The sequence below is a fragment of the Acomys minous genome (assembly GCF_964271855.1).
Source record: "Acomys minous genome assembly, chromosome: 2".
Taxonomy (NCBI): Eukaryota; Metazoa; Chordata; class Mammalia; order Rodentia; family Muridae; genus Acomys; species Acomys minous.
In genome coordinates, this window is record NC_140484.1 from 14,427,280 (window position 1) to 14,444,256 (window position 16,977).

Consider the following 16,977-nt stretch of genomic DNA (forward strand, 5'->3'; position numbering starts at 1 on the left):
GAGAAACCCTGTCTTGAAAAATCAAAACAAAACACAAGCTGGATGTGGTAGCGCACATCTGTGATCCCAGCACTTGGGGGAGGAGACAGACAGATTTCAGGCTTGCTGGCCAGGCAGCTTCTGTGAGCCACAGGCCACACTAACTCAAAAAATGAAGTGGGGACTGTGGAAATGGCCCAGCAGTTACGAGTATTTGCTGTTCTTACATAGGACTCAGGCTTGGTTTCTAGCACCCACGTGGTGCTTTACAACAGTATATATACTCCACTTCTAGGCAATCTGACGCCTTCTGGCCTCTGAAGGTACCAGGCATACACGTGGTGTACACACATACACGTAGGCACTCACACATACACATGAAGTAACAGTAAGCCTTCAAATATAAACACAGCAGATAGGTCCTGAGAAACTACAGTCAAGGTTGTTCTCCTACCTCTACACACACACACACACACACACACACACACACACACACACATTTCAAAAGATGAGCGATGTATCTAAGAGGATTTTGGAGATTTTATAAATGCCTTTTTTAAAAAAAAAATCCCTGCTCCACTTTGCAAGAACTCTGGACTACCACCTTACTCAGAACAGTGTTCTCTAATACTGAGTGAGCCGTCATAGAGCAGAGTGGCCATGTGAACCAGCAGCATGTATGCACATGGATGATTTTCAAATGTCTCATTGTATAGCCTGTGGCACCAGGTAGACCAAATGTCTGCCCAGCTCCTGTCACTACAACCCTGGGGTAGAGTGTATTTCATTCATTACCTGGGTTCAAATCCCCCCTTCACACTATGAGATTTGTGATCTTGAATGGGTTACTAACCTTCTCGATGCTGTCTTCTGAAACTGTAAGGCTGACATAGCCCTGTGTTCCATCCCAGTACGGAAAAGGAAAAAAAAAAAAAGTACTAATCAGAGCACAGTGGCCTAAGCACTCAAGACACTAAGGCAGGAGAATGTCAAGTACAATGTCAGCCTCTTGTCTCTAAGCACAAAATAAAACAAAAACGGGGCCCCCACACCTGCAAGAGGCACACAAGATACCCTGACAACAGCCGTCATCCTCACCACTGTGTAGGCCTTAGCCTGAAGGCAGGGACCCCCGGCTTCTCCTTATCACATTCCTGTGTTTTGGTAACTTACTATTATTCTCTGTCAAGTTCCAAGAAAGAATTTAAAGTAGACTTGTTTAACTATTTATTCAGTTGGGTTTTTTCCTTTGCTTTGAGGCAGAGACCCACTATATAGGCCAACGTGGCCTTCAGCTCTGGGTCTCCCAGCCTCTGTCTCCTTGGAGCCAGGGTTACAGGTGTGAGCTATTGAATAGTGCAGTGGCATCACAGAGAGACTGCACACTGGAAAGCTGGGTACTATAGCTAAGGGCAGAGTCACTCCTGTTCTGAAGCATCCCATGGGACTTGCAATAGTCACACTGAAGCTTCTGGAAGAGAGGCCACTGGTACAGAAGGGACTTAGAGCTCACACTCAACACACACTTAACAAAGAGCCACACATTTTAGTGAAAAATTTCCAATCCTATAGGAAAACTAAAAGTAAAACGAGGCCAGGAACAGTGCTGCATATCTGTTCACTCAGGAGGCAGAGGCAGGCCGATCGATGTGAGTTCAAGACCAGCCTGGTCTACAAAACAAGTCCAAGACAGCCAAGGCTACACAGAGAAACCTTGTCTCAAACAACAACAACAACAACAACAACAACAACAACAACAAAATACAAAAAACAAAACAAAGAAAATCAAAGGGGAAAAATATCCAGATACCAGCCACCTTAACTCACTAATAACATTTTCTTTTTCTCTCTCACACATCTTACGTCTTGCTGATTCATTTAGTGCCACCTTATCTATTGGCATTTCAGCCTTTGTCTCCTAAGAGTAAAGAAATTATTGTGTATAATCACAAAGCACAAGCACACAAGGAACTCCCCAGTAGCGCAACACTAGCGCCTCACATACGGCCTACCTTCACATTTTCCCAGTTGTACTACGAAATGACTTTTTTTTTCCTCCAGGGCCCATCAAGGATCAACACTGCATGTGAACCACCAAGATGCCTTAAATCTGAGGCAGTCCTAGCTAGGTACAGGAATCCAGGGAGCTGTACTGGAGAACACCCTCAATGTCCCGCACTTGGCTGTAACTCAGGCTTGAGTCCAGGAGAAGCGCTCCTGAGCCGTGTCACACTTGGCTTGCAGCACGCACAGCACAGGCGGTAACATTGCTAGCAGTGCTGCTGAGCTTCGCCCTGTGCTGAGGCGACCTGCTCAGACCTTCCTTTGTAAGGACAGTTCCCGCCCTCTCTCGAAAAAGATGGTTTTTTCCTTTTTTTTGGTTTTCGAGACAAGGTTTCTCGGTATAGCCTTGGCTGTCCTGGACTCACTTTATAGACCAGGCTGGCCTTGAACTCACAGTGATCTGCCTGCCTCTGCCTCCCAAGAGCTGGGATTAAAGGCGTGCACTACATGCCTGGCCTAAAAGATGTTTTTATTTTTGTTTTATGTGTATGAGTATTTTGCCTGCATGTGTGTTTGTACACCCATGAGTTTCCTCAGCCCATGGAGGAAAAAGGGAGTTGACTCCCTCTAGGATTTGGAGTTACAGAAGGTTGTGAGCCACTGTGTCCATGCTGGAAACTGAACTCAGGTCCTCTGTAAGAACAGCCGGTGCTCTTAACCACAGGGCCATCTCTCCAGCCTCTCTTCTTCCTATCAATAAGTACATCTTCCATAGAATGATTCTTTGAGTTCTTGTCTCCTAACAACTTTTGTTTTTTGTTTTTGTTTTTTTGAGACAGGGTTTCTCTGTGTAGCCTTGGCTATCCCAGACTCACTTTGTAGACCAGGCTGGCCTCGAACTCACAGTGATCCACCTGCCTCTGTTTCCCAAGTGCTGGGATTAAAGGCGTGTGCCACCAACCGCCCAGCTTCCTAAAAAAATTTTTTTAAAGGATTTATTTATTATTATGTACAGTTATCTGCCTGCATGTACACCCACATGCCAGAAGAGGGCACCAGATCACATTATAGATGCAACGCCATGTGGGGCACCATGTGGTTTCTGGGAATTGAACTCAGGACCTCTGGAAGAGCAGTCAGTGCTCTTAACCTCTGAGCCATCTCTCCAGCTCGCTTTTTTTTTTTTTTAATTAACACATTATTTGCTGAGGATGAAGGTGCGTGCTATGGCACAGAGGGCAATTTGAGGGCGCTGGTTCTCTCCACCCTCAGGCTTGGCAGGAAGCACCTCTGCCCACTGAGCCATCTCAGCAGCTCCCTAACACTCTTGTTTTTAATGTAATAAACTAAATTTACTTGTGCGGACATGTGTGCCCTGGCACACACACGGAGGTCAGAGGACAGCCTGGTAGCCAGAACCTTTACCTATCGAGCTATTTCCCTAGTGCTCTAGCCACCTTTTTCTATTTTTGAGACAGGTTTTCTCTGTGTAGCCTTGGCTGTCCTAGAACTCTCTCTCGTAGAACAGGCTGGCCTCGAACTCACAGACATCTCCCTGCCTCTGCCTCCTAAGTGCTGGGATTAAAGGTCTGCGCCACTGCTGCCGCTGCCACCACCACCACCACCACCACCACCACCAGGTAACCTTTTTAACCAGTTAAAGAAGATTTGACCAGTTTGGGCTATATATCAAGACTGTGTGTCAAAAAAAAGGGGCGGGGAGTAAAACAGTCACTAGTGAAAATTACTGTGAATGAATATTTGCAAATAAAATCTTATTTTTCACTGATTTACATTATAATTATTGAGCTGGACATGGTGGCACATGTCTCTAAACCCAGCAGGGCGGAGCTCTGTGAGTCGAGGCTAGCCTGGTCTACAAAGCAGACCGGGACAGCCATGGCTACAAGAGAAACCCTGTCTCAAAAAAAAAAAAATTGATATTTTGTAACACCTATTTACATTCACCTTATCTCTGTCTCTCTAAGCAGGTACCCAGATGAATAGATTAACAAGCAGTGGAGTAGCTGTTTCTATAAGCAAGAGGTTGCCTCATCTTTAGAGGCCCCCCCTTCCTCAAGCAGATCAAATTCTACATCAAAGAAAAATCCATTTTCAAAGTTAGACCTAGGGGCGCAGGCCTATAATCAGGCTAAAGAGTGAGTTCAAGGTCAGCTTGGACAACTTAATGAGACCCTGCTCAAAAGAAAAAAATAAGTAGGCTGGATACAGGCCAGTTTCAGAGCACTTGCCTTTATGTATAAGGCCCAGATTCAGTTCTCATGTCATACGTCACACATCCACACTCTCTCCCTCTCTCTGCCTCTCTGCTGCCCCCCGCGCCCCCCCCCCCTGCACTCTCTCTCTCACCTAGGTATAGGTATGAGCCTGAAATCCCAGCACTTGGGGGCTAAGAGAGGTAGATCTACAAAGGAATGTCAGGCTGGCCAAGGCCATTATGTATAGTGAGAAAGGGATGGGAAGGCAGAAGAGCGAGACGGAAGCAGCAGGCTGTACACAGATCTGGGTCATGTAAGCACTCTGAACCCTCTGAATACCAGCCACTGAGAAATACCAGGAGCTCTGAAGCCTCCGCGGGCTGGAGGATTCTGGCAGACTGAGCTAAGAACATTCCCAGCACAAAGGCCTTACCCAGGATGCATTGCAGCAGTCCCCAGGGGGCACTAGGAGCAAAGGACAATCTCTTGGGGGCATTGGAATAATCAACTCGGTTCTGATTTTAGCATCCCCTCCTCCCTCTGAGGGACGGGAACACGCTTTAGTCTCTACTGCTCTCCCAGACTGAGCCACGAGTAGCCCATGTGATTGAGGCCTAGAAACAGACACGGAGACAGCCAGGCCACTGGGAACAGGGACCAGACTAGTTGTGACAGACAGCAACAAAGGGAATGCTAGTCCTGACAGACAGCAGCAAAGCCTCAGGGTAACGGGACACTGACATAATCTGTCCGCTAAGGTCCACATGGCTTTCTACCCACAAAAGGACTCTCTAAACATCAAAATAGACCACAAGTTCCCAAAGCCCACCAGGCTGACGGCCACAGGCCCCGCACCCCAGCCAGCCTCTGCGCTATTACCTGACTGGAAGACGTATCGGGCCAGGCCCTGCATCAGCTCCGCTGGCCATGTTGGAGGGGCAGACTCCCCAGTTTCTCTCTTCAGACGAAATGTCAATTCAAAGCCAAAACCACTTGGTCCATCTGTTCCTGTAAATCTGCAAGGAATAAAAGACATTTTTGGTTTAACTACCATAGAACAAAGATCTGCAAAGTCTTTGGTGGCATCCGCATGTAAATCTTCAACTCAAGGGAAATCCCAGGGTGAAGAAGTCTCTCCAAAGTCTGCTTTCCCCTCAGTGAGCTGAGGTGGACATGTGTGACGTTAGTCCAGCTGAACTATTCTGGTGCTCCTGAGTGCTAACTTCCAGATTTTGTGGTACTACGCATTCCTTTTTATATGACAGACGACTCACTACTGAAAACCAGCCTTCTGCCCCTCACTGATTCAAACTGCTAGTAAGAACCCACTGAGTTGGCTAAGGCCACATGTTCTGTGATCCAACAGTATGGCTGTGTGCTCTGTGAAGACGTGGCCTTCTTCCACTCCAGGGACACCAGGACGACAGTGCATCCTTTGCCGCACTGACTGGCCTCCTGAGTCTGTACGCAGATCCCAAGGCAGACTGAAATATGTGGGCCCCTCTCTTCCTGAGGTCAGTACCCCATGTGTCAGCGAGCACTCCTCAGTCATTGAACCCCAACATAGAACAGCAACAGGATGGGGAGACTATAGTTTCCGTGGCCACACTCCTCAGGGTGACTATGAGCATGAGATCTGAATGCCAGCCTCTTTTTGTTGGAAGTGCTCTGGAGCTCTGAGTCTCAGGGAAGTCCCTGAAACCACTAGACAGGCCAGTGATGTTCATGGGGTGCTACACCTACTCAGATGAGGGAGGTGTCTAGGAATAAGTCCCTGAGAGCTCCACAAAGCTTGCCAGGGTGAGAAGGGTTAAGGGCTAAAATATGTTCATGTAATTCTGAGTAATTACATCTTGTACAAACATGAACCACAATGATTATACCCATGTAAACTCCCCAGCATACAAACATGAACCGTAAACTAAAATGATGCCAACACCTTCCTCCTGCCTCTTGAGAGCTGAAGATACAATCACTGTTCAACCCTGGAACTCTTTCCGGCATCTTTCCTTGGTCACCATTCCCCAGAGCTGGGATGGGAGACTGGATAGAAAGAAACCCAACGCCTCAGAACTGACCTGAGTCCCAGCTTTGGTTCTGTGTGCTTGGGCAGGCGCAGGGAGATCCAGCCCCCTGCACCATCAGGGGAAAGATCGCTCTGAGGAGCTGCCTTTCTGACTGAAGAGGCATCTTTAATCCAACTACATTTAAGGAAGTGTGTGTGGGTTCTTGTCTTTTTGGTTCCCAGGAGGGAAACAGAACCCACTTAGACGGTATACATGGATTTTTGGAGACAAAGCTACAAGTTGTTCATAGTGAAACTATTTACATTGTTTCCTTGATGAATTGCCATGTTGGGGTCAAGTGTGCACAGGGTCTGAGGGAACAGCTATGTACATGGAAGACACAAACCTGCCTCCCAGAGGCCCCGGCTTTGGAAGAGTGTAAAAAACCAGTTTATAGGAGATTGACTTTACATTTTTGTTTTGTTTCGCTTTTGTTTCTTGGTTGGTTTTATTGTTGCTATTGTTGGTTTGTTTTTGTTTTTGTTTTTGTTTTTGTTTTGTTTTGAGACAGAGTCTCTCTGTAGACCAGGCTGGCCTCAAACTGCCTGCCTCTGCCTCCCAAGTGCTGGGATTAAAGGCATGAGCCTGGTGAGATTGACTTTAAAACTCTGTGAAAGGTTGGGGCATTGGTGGTGCACAGCCTTTAATCCTAGCACTAGCGAGGCAGACTTTGAGGACAGCCGGTTTACACAGTGAGGTCTAGGCTAGCCAGGGCTACACAATCCTGTCTCAAAAGTCAACAACTAAACAACACTCTGCACAGAGATGGGTCACTAGGGCAAAAGGAAGATCTCAAGCAGCCGCCAATTAGAGACAGCTTTGTGAAGTGCATTAGACTATTATTCCAAGGCTTTCATCTTGGGCCAAGGAAAATACATGATTTCTAACCACAAAAGCTTGAGAAGCAGACTGAGAGGAACATATGTGTTATAGACCGCACAGCAGAGAGAATCCATGGACGCAGAGAGAAGTCACTGAGTCATATGCACCCACGCCACATCTTCTCCCTGAGGAGAGCTGTGTGCACACACATGTATGAGTGTGCATTCATGCACACACACATGTGCACACCATCTGTCTCTACACAGGGTGCTTTCTACGCCAGCTCTGTGGTAGGCAGGCCAGCTCTTCCTTGGCTGAGGAGGAGGGACAGAGCCAGCCAGATGGTCCACACCTGTGTTTGATTACCACCCACCAGGCCGGCTGGACACAACCTCAACACTCTGAAACATTAGTTTGGAATGGCCCAGCCTTAGGATAAACACATGACCTGGGCCTGTCAGATTTCTTTTTCAAAGCAGGCTGTCCAGGCAATAACAGCCAAGCAACAAGGTCATTCAGTGTTTCAAGTTCCCCACAGGGGCTTGGCCTGGTCTGGCCTGCTTCACACAAAGGCTTCTGTGCCAAGGAGGGTATGTCTGAGCAGAGAATGGAGTCACTCCAAGGGAACAGCTGTCTTTCATGTCTTCTAGGAAGAAACCTGAGAGCAAAGAGACATGTTCTTACACACACACACACACACACACACACACGCTCATGACCCCCCCAACAACTCACATATACTCATGGACCCATACTACATACATACGCAAAATATATTTATAAAGTAAAACAGTTATAGTAATTTAATGTTAATTAATGTTTGGAGAGAATATTTTTTGGTAATTGAGTGCAGCTTGTGTGTCAGTGTTTATAAAGTCTGCACCACAGACTCAGCGAGAGCAAGCAACCTCTAGTCCTGGATGCGCCGCTCACAGCAAGTGGCCTACAGGCCCAGCTTTTCCTTTTTTATAAGATTTACTCACTGTGTATGTGTGCACATGTATAAACGTGGCAGGAAACCACATGCCCTGGCACAAATGTGTCCATCAAAGAACAATTTGCCAGTTGCTCCTTCTACCATGTGGATCCAAGCGAGCAAACTCAGGCTATGGGCTTCCAAACGGCACCGCTACCACGGAGTCTCCTACCAGCCCTGCTGAAAAACCTTTTATGCTATATTTTTCATTATATCTTTTCTATGTTTTTTGTTTTTTCAGACTCGATCACACTAAATATACCTAGCTGGCTTGAAACTCGTTGTCTAGACCAGGCTAGCCTTGAACTCACAAGATCTGCTTGCCTCTGGCCTCCCGGGTGTTGGGATTAGAGGTGTGCACCACCATGCCTGGCAACCCTTTCCTAGGTTTTGATATACAAACACTGCAGTGTTCACAACTGTATACAGTATCTGGTGTATTAACATGCTGTCTAGCTTTGTAGCCTAGGAGTAATAGGTTGTGCCATATGGCTGTGCTATCAGGTTAGACCTCCTATAGTTTTGTGTAAGTACCATATATGATGTTCATAAAACAATAGCATAGGCTGGTGATACATCTTAGAACTTTTCCCCATTAGCCAACGTATGCGGGTATATGTCTCACTACCACGTGACAAAATGTTCAGCCTCACTCGTAGTAAGAAAGACACAAATTGAAGCAAATTAACAACCGTGAGAGACTGTGCCTACCTCCCAGATTACCAGATACTAACAAGGATGATGCTACACTTTGTTGGCGAGGTTATAGGGCAGAGGCATTCTCACAGTGCTGGTGGGAGCACAAGCAGTACACTTACTGAGGAGGGGAATTTAGCAATATCTAACAAAAGTGCATACACACTTACTACTAACAAGAACTGCACTCAAACTACTACAGACCATCCACCTAACTGCTCATTCATATGCCAGAGGTTCAAAGAGTAAACGCAACTGTAAGAGGGAATGAATGAAGAAAGTGGGTGTGGAGAACAGGAGTTGATGGTCATTCTTCTTTTAAGATTTACTTTAACTGTGTGTGTGGGGGGGGGGGTGTGCGCGCGCGCACACGCGCAAGTATGTACACAGGAGTGCAAATGATCATGACAGATGGCAGATTGCCCTTAAGATAGAGTTACAGACAGCTGTAAGCCACACAAGTGTAGGTGCTGGGAACCAAACTTGAATCCTCTGGAAGAACAATAAACACACTTAACCACTGAGCCATCCTGCCCTTTAAGATTTTATTTTTAATTTTAGCTATGTGCATGCGTGCGTGCGTGCGTGTGTGCGTGTGTGTGTGTGGGGGGGGTATGTACACACATGAGTGCAGGTGCCCATGGAGGCCAGAGGCATTAGATCTCAGGGAGCTAAAGTTACAGGCAGGTGGGGGGTGCTGGGACACAAACACAGACACTCTGCAAAAGCAGTATTTTTATATTTTTTAAATTAATTTATTATTATGTATACAGTGTAATGAGGCACCAGGTCTCATTATAGATGGTTGTGAGCCACCACGTGGTTGCTGGGAATTAAACTCAGGACCTTTAGAAGAGCAGACAGTGCTCTTAACCCCTGAGCCATCTCTCTGGCCTATTTTTTTTCCCCTGAGATAGGGTTTCTCCATGTGCCACATGGAGCCATCTCTCTAGCCCCTGAAGATCTTTCTCTTTCTTCTTCTTCTGCTTCTTCTTCTTCTTCTCTTTCTTCTTCTTCTTCTTCTTCTTCTTCTTCTTCTTCTTCTTCTTCTTCTTCTTCTTTTCTTTCTCTTCCTTATTCTTTTTCAAGACAGGGTTTCCCTGTGTAGCCCTGGCTGTCCTGGACTCACTCTGTAGACCAGGCTGACCTCGAACTCACAGCAATCCACCTGCCTCTGCCTCCCGAGTGCTGGGATTAAAGGGGTCCGTCCCCACTGCCCGGCAATGAAGGCCATTCTCACTTCAGCAAGCTGGAGGCCAGCCTAGGTGAGCTACTGAGACAAGTTTCTCAAAAGCAATCCACCTGAACAAGAGGAAGCCAACATAAGCAGCAACACACCAACAGTCAGGACTAACTACACTCAGTAGTGGCTTAAAATAACTTAAAAGCACAGGTGGTGCACGCCCTTTAATCCCAGCACTCGGGAGGTAGAGGCAGGTGGATCACTGCAAGTTTAAGGCCAGCCTGGTCTACAGATCGAGTCCAGAACAGCCAAGGCTACACAGAGAAACCCTGTCTCAAAAAACCAAAAAAAAAAAACAAAAACAAAAACAAAAAACACTTAAAAGCGTAGGGCCTGAAAAGGTGAGGGGGCTATGTTGAGGGGTCCCGGGGGTGGGGGTGGGGGTAGGGATCAAGGGAGGGGGCCAGAGGTGGATATGATCAGGAAACAATGTTTACATATAGGAAACTATCAAAGAGTAAATAAAATATGTTTTTCTTTTTCTTTCTTTTTTTTAATAGTGAAGCTGGAGACACAGCTCAGCCAGTTAAGAGCACTGGTTGCTCTTCCAGAGGACCTGGGTTCGACTCCCAGCAACCACAAGGTGGTCGCCACTATCTGTAACCCCATTTCCAGGAGATCAGAAATGCTTTTCCCCAACCTCCAAGGGCACTAGGCACACAAGTGGTACACATGCGCACACGTAGGCACTAGGCACACAAGTGGTACACATGCGCACACGTAGGCACTAGGCACACAAGTGGTACACATGCGCACACGTAGGCACTAGGCACACAAGTGGTACACATGCGCACACGTAGGCACTAGGCACACAAGTGGTACACATGCGCACACGTAGGCACTAGGCACACAAGTGGTACACATGCACACACGTAGGCACTAGGCACACAAGTGGTACACATGCACACACGTAGGCACTAGGCACACAAGTGGTACACATGCACACACGTAGGCACACCACTCACACACTAAGAAATATCAATGGTAAACGAATAAGTCCAATTTAAAAATTAAAGCGAGAGAGCTTATGCTTTTGTCCAATTGGTGACAAAGGCATGAAGACAGGTGGAAAAGTAAATGCCTTGTGCAGCTCTGTGTGCAGCTCCGTGTGAGTCCTGACAAACACAATGATGATGTTGGCGCTAGTAAAGTTTGTAATTAAAAAACACCCAAAGGAAAACAAACTGATAAGACACTGTTAAGTGGAAAAAAAGCAAACGAACACTATCTGTTCATTTATGTGGGAGCCACACTGGAAAGGCACTGGGAAGGAGACAAGATGTGTAAATTGGGTGTGAAGGGCTGGAGACCGGAGAGGGGTTTTTTTTTTTTTTTTTTTTTTTTTTTTTTTACTTTTCCATTTGTAACCTTTGGATACAGTTTGTTGGCCATGTATCTTTGGGGAAAGAGAAAGAACAAAAAACAAAGTCTAGAGTTGGTTTATTGTTACCTCAGTATAGGTTAATAATTCTGAAACTACCCAAGTGTAAATGTATTGGGGTAATGAGAGTCAGATTCCTCTCTGTCAGAGGTTTTTTTGTTCTGTGTTTGTTTTTTAAGACAGGGTTTCTCTGTGTAGCCCTGACTGTCCTGGAACTTACTTTGTAGATCAAGTTGGCCTTGAACTCATAAGCATACGCCTGCTCTGCCAAGGCCAGGCGTGGTGGTATATACCTTTAATCCCAGCACTCAGGAGGCAGAGGCAGGTGGATTGCTGCCTGGTCTACAAAGCAAGTCCACGACAGCCAGGGCTACACAGAGAAACCCTGTCTCAAAAACCGAGCCAAACAAAACCAGGGCTGGACAGGGAGCTGGAGACATGACTTAGTGGTTAAGAGCACTTCTTGCTCTTTCAGAGGATCCAGATTGAGTCCCCAGCATTCATGGCTTATAACCATTTATAACTCCAGTTCCTGAAAATATGACCCTCTTCTGACCTTTGCAGGCACCAGGCACGCACAAAGTGCATTTACATAAATGAATTCAAAACATTCATGCACATAAAATTTAAAAAAATTTTAATCTTAAAAAAAAAAAAAAGGCGTGGTAGCACACATTTTTAATCCCAGCACTCCAGGATCGCTGTGAGTTTGTGAGTCCAGGACACCCAAGGCTACACAGAGAAACTCTGTCTCAAAACCAAAAAAAAAAAAAAAAAATTAAAAAACCAAAAGAGTTGGGTAGAGGTGACACACACTTCTGATCCCAGCAGTTGGGAGGCAGAAGCAAACAGATTTCTAATTTCAAGGCCAGCCTGGTCATCTACAAACCCAGTTCTAGGATAGCCAGAGCTACCCAGAGAAACCCTGTCTTGAAAAACCAAAACCAAATGTAGTTTGGTTTTACAACTAAGCTTAGTTGTATAGGGGTTAAGATGTTTTAAGGTCTAGATAGATGTTTTAAGTTGATAATGATAAGATATGATAGATATTGATTTACATTCAGAATTTTAGATAGACCAAGATAGGAAAGGCTTCCTAATCTTCAAGGCTTCCAAATACAAATAGCCAAAATACTAAGAATGTGATATTTATATAATTCCTGATTGTTTAATGCCTTTTCTTGCTGTAGGTAGTTTATTGTATATATGCGTAATAATATGAATGTATATGTAAAAAATTTTTTTAATTAATTAAAAAAACAGAGGGGAAAAAAAAAAGAAAGAAAAACCAAAACAAGACAACATCAACAACAACACATCTTTTTTTTTTTTTAAAACAACACATCTTTAAAAAAAAAAGAGGTAGCCAGAGAGATGGCCAGGCAGTTAGGAGCGCTTGCTTTGTACCCATGAAGCTTTGGCTCTGAGCACCCACATGACAAGCCAAGAATTCCTGAAAATGCTGTAACCCAGCTCTAAAGCAAGCAGAGGCTGGGCTGCTAGGGCTGCCTCGATTCCAGCCTAGCCTAGATGTGAGCCCAGGGTCCAGGGACAGACAGAGGGAGCATCTCAGCATGAATTCATGGTAGAGCGAGCCCTTGTCTGGGGGTGGGGGTGGTGGTCGTGTATGTGATGCTTCTAGGAAGCTATTTAATTCATGCATACGACACATAGAGCCAAATGCTTGGAAGAACACTTGAACACAGAACAGCTCAGCGTCAGCGATTATTTACAGTAGCAGTTACTAGATCTGGGACCTCACCATAAGGGAATAATCTTCTACGTGGAAAAAAGCTTTTGGCATTAACATATTCAGTAGTATTTATGAAACAAAAAATTAGGCAAAAATGGCAAAAATGCCAGTGTTCTATAAGTAGGGGCTTAGCTAAGGTCTTGTGCTTAGTTCTGACACCACCATGACTATAAGCCAGGGCTGGCAGGAAGCGGACTGGCCAGGAAGCTCTGAGAAGCAGGCTCTCTGTGCCTCCACCTGGTGAGAACCATACAGCCTCTCTGCTAACTGTCAGGTAAAAATGTAAATGGCGGCTCATCAAGTCACACGGTCATGAAACGAATTTCCTGCACAGCTGGTGGCAGTGCATCTGCTGTAGGAGCACAGCTCTTTTCAAAACACAAACAGAGTTGCTGCAATGAACCCGTAATTCCATGTCTGGGTATCTACACAAAAGCCTGAAAATAGGGTCTTGAACACCCCTGTTGACAGCAGCATTGTTCACAATAGTGCTGACGGGTTCCCACACAGGACAGGCAAAGAGCAAATGCCAGGCAAGCAATGGAAACTTGTGCAGAGAAGCAGCAGCCAGCTGATCGGCCTTAAGAAAAGCGGAGGCATGGTCCTAAACTCCCAGTACTTGGGAGGTGGAAACAGGAGCATCAGCAGTTCTAGACCACCCTCAGCTACACAATGTTTGGTTTGGTTTGGTTTGGTTGAGACAGAGTCTCTCTGTATAGCTTTGGCTGTCCTGGACTCGCTTTGTAGACCAGGCTGGCCTCGAACTCAGAGATCCACCTGCCTCTGCCTCCCGAGTGCTGGGATTAAAGGTGTGCGCCACCATGCCTGGTTTTTGAGGCCACAGTGATTCTTGAGGCCAGCCACAGGTGAAACCCTGCCACAAACACAAGCAACACACACCGAGATTCTGACCCAAACAATTCAGATGAATCTTGAAGAGATCGTGCTAAGTGAACTAAGCCTGACACAAAGGAGTAACCCTGCGTGCACCAACTTAGCTGAGGCAACTAGAGAACTCAGAATTAGAGACAGAAAGTAGAACCGTGGTTTCCAGGTGTTGGGAGACACATTTAATGGTAAACTATTAATTTGAAAGGGTCTAGTTTCAATTGGGAAAACTATAAAGTTCCAGAAACAGAAGGTGCTAACGACTGTACACTAATGTAGAAACTTAATTTCACTAAGCTATATCTAAACTTGGTGGCAATGATAATTTTCATATCATGAATATTTTACTATAAATGAATGAGCATTAAAAAATGAAGCCAGGGGCAGGGCGTGGTGGCGCACACCTTTGATCCCAGCACTCGGAGGCAGAGGCAGGTGGGTCAAATGTGAGTCCAAGGCCAGCCTGGTCTACAAAGTGAGTCCAAGATAGCCAGGGCTACACAGAGAAACCCTGTCTCGAAAAAACAAAACAAAACAAAAAAATGCTGGGTGTGGTGGCACATGCATTTAATCCCAGCACTCGGAAAGCAGAGGCAGGAGGATCACTGTGAGTTCGAGGCCAGCTTGGTTTACAAAGTGAGTCCAGGACAGCCAAGGTAACATAGAGAAACCCTGTCTCAAAAAAACAAAAACAAAAAAAAAAGAAAGAAAAAGAAAAAGAAAAAAAGAAAAGAAAGAAAGAAAAAGCAAGAATTTGAGGCCAGGCTAGTCTATGGAGGGAGTTCCAGGTTAGGTACACAGGAAAACCCTGTCTCAGAGAAATAAAACCAAATAAAGCAACATGAAAAATCATGAAGCAAAAGCTACCAAAAGCTACCAAAAATACCTGTAGTTGGATACAATGTGTCACCTTAGTGGTAGCTACTCAGAAGGCTGACGTGGGAATGTTAGTCTCACACCTGAGGGCAATATACACACGTGTGTACACACACACACACACACACACACACACACACACACACACACACACACACACTTAAAAATCAATAGCAAGTAGCTGAGGTAGAATGCCAAGCTTCCCAGTAGCAACAGTGAGCTGGGCAGGGAGAACATCACCAACAGAGCCTCAGCAGCAGCTCCCTTAGCCACGGGCTGCTACAGGGTAGCTCCAAAGCCAATCGACTCCAGGGCCCCAGTAAGAGGCTGGATCACAGAAGGCATGGACACAGGTGCACAGGCCAGTGAGCTGATGCTGGCTCTAGCTCCACCACCTCCTGGCTGACCTGTGGACAAACTAACTTCCCTGTGCCCGCCCAGTTTTCTCACCTACACACAGGGACAAGGACATTCTCCACCCACAGGGATAGATTTTCAACCTCCGGAGAACACCTTTGATCTTTTTAGAGCCAGCTAGAAGCCACCTGTCCCCTTCCCACACCTCCGTGTGTGGAAGCCACCTGTGCCCCTTTCTCACACCCTCAGTGTATGGAAGCCACCTGTCTCCCCTTCCTACACCTCTAGTGTGTGCAGGGCCTGATGGTTTCCTTAACTCTGGGAATTGCGGGCTTTGTGGACACAGTCCTTCAAGAACCACTGGCCAGAGTCTACCAGCCTTGTCTGTCTTCCGGGCAGTAGGTCCCTCCAAAGCCCTGAATGTGGCCCTGAGACTTCTGGACGGCTACTGCTCTCTGAGTGACAACAGCTCAGTGGTGGAGTTCTGTAAATAATTACCGAGTAAACCTAAGCAGAGGGACATTTTCATTTTGAACTACTCTGAATTATTGATAACACAACAGTAACAGTAACTGGTGACAACAGTATTATACTGGGTAGTAAAACTTAGCAAAAACCAAAACAAACAAAACACCCTAAAATTTTGAGATGTTTACATGACAGTATTCTTCTGGAATTAAGATTTCCTTAGAATTCTGAATTAAACTGAACCATCTTTTGTTTTTGTTTTTGTTGGAGACAGGGTTTTTCTGTGTAGACTCCCTTTGTAGACCACACTGGCCTGGAACTCATAGCAATCCACCTGCCTCTGCTTCCCGGGTGCTGGGATTAAAAACATGCGCCACCAAGCCTGACCTGAACCATCTTCTTGTTGTTTTTTATGTTTTGTTTTTGGTGTTTTGAGGCAGGGTTTCTCTGTGTTACCCTTGGCTGTCCTAGACTTGCTTTGTAGACCAGGCTGGCCTCGAACTCACAACGATCCGCCTGCCTCTGCCTCCCGAGTGACGGGATTAAAGACATGCGCCACCACACCCAGCTTCTGAAAAGAGAAGGGAGCTGGATATGGCACCATCAATCGTATTTCTAGTATTTGGGGAGGTGAAAGTAGGAACGTCAGGAATTTGAGGTTATCCTCAGCTATATAGCAAAGTCAAGGCCAGCCTGGGTTGCATGAGGCCCTGTTTTAAAACCAAAAAAATTGAAAAGGAGGGTGGGGTGACAAAGAGGAGTCAGGAAGGAAAAAAGAAAAAGAATCATCATCCTAGGGCCGGAGGCAGCCCCTGCAGAAGGTCCTGGGCTCATTCCCAGCTAAGGGAGAGAAGGAACCAAGAAGTGATCACAGGGACCACGCTCTCTCTAGAGCTGAGAGTGTTAACTCTGCGTTTCCCATGCTTGCTCTCTGCTACACTCTGTCCATTCAGATTCATGGCATCCATCCTCCTTGCTGGAGGAGCCCTTTCCTAAGCCTAGCCAGAAGTCAACGACCACGTGCCGCAGCATTCCCAGCTAAGAATCCAGCCAGACCCTCCTGCTCCCAATACTTTAGCAGCTCAACTGTGTCCTGGGCTTTCAGTGAGCAAAGAGCTTCCCAGCCCAAGACATGGAATTTAAGAAAAGTAAAGGCCAGGAGCCTCAGACCCTTCCCTACAGAGCAGTGGAGGCTCAGTCAGGCCTCCCCTGCAGGAAGATCTGCTAGACCTTCTTCCCTCTATTTCCA

At 46.1% G+C, this 16,977-nt stretch overlaps 1 protein-coding gene across 3 annotated transcripts in view; it reads right to left on the minus strand.

Annotated features, from left to right (window-relative positions):
- Positions 1-16,977, minus strand: part of SUFU (SUFU negative regulator of hedgehog signaling) — a 104,380-nt gene that overhangs the window by 64,163 nt on the left and 23,240 nt on the right. For all 3 annotated transcript variants that reach the window (XM_084749085.1, XM_084749083.1, XM_084749084.1), the window contains exon 3: positions 5,082-5,218. In XM_084749085.1, the coding sequence (XP_084605211.1) occupies positions 5,082-5,218 (137 nt within the window). The remainder of the gene's footprint in view (positions 1-5,081; positions 5,219-16,977) is intronic.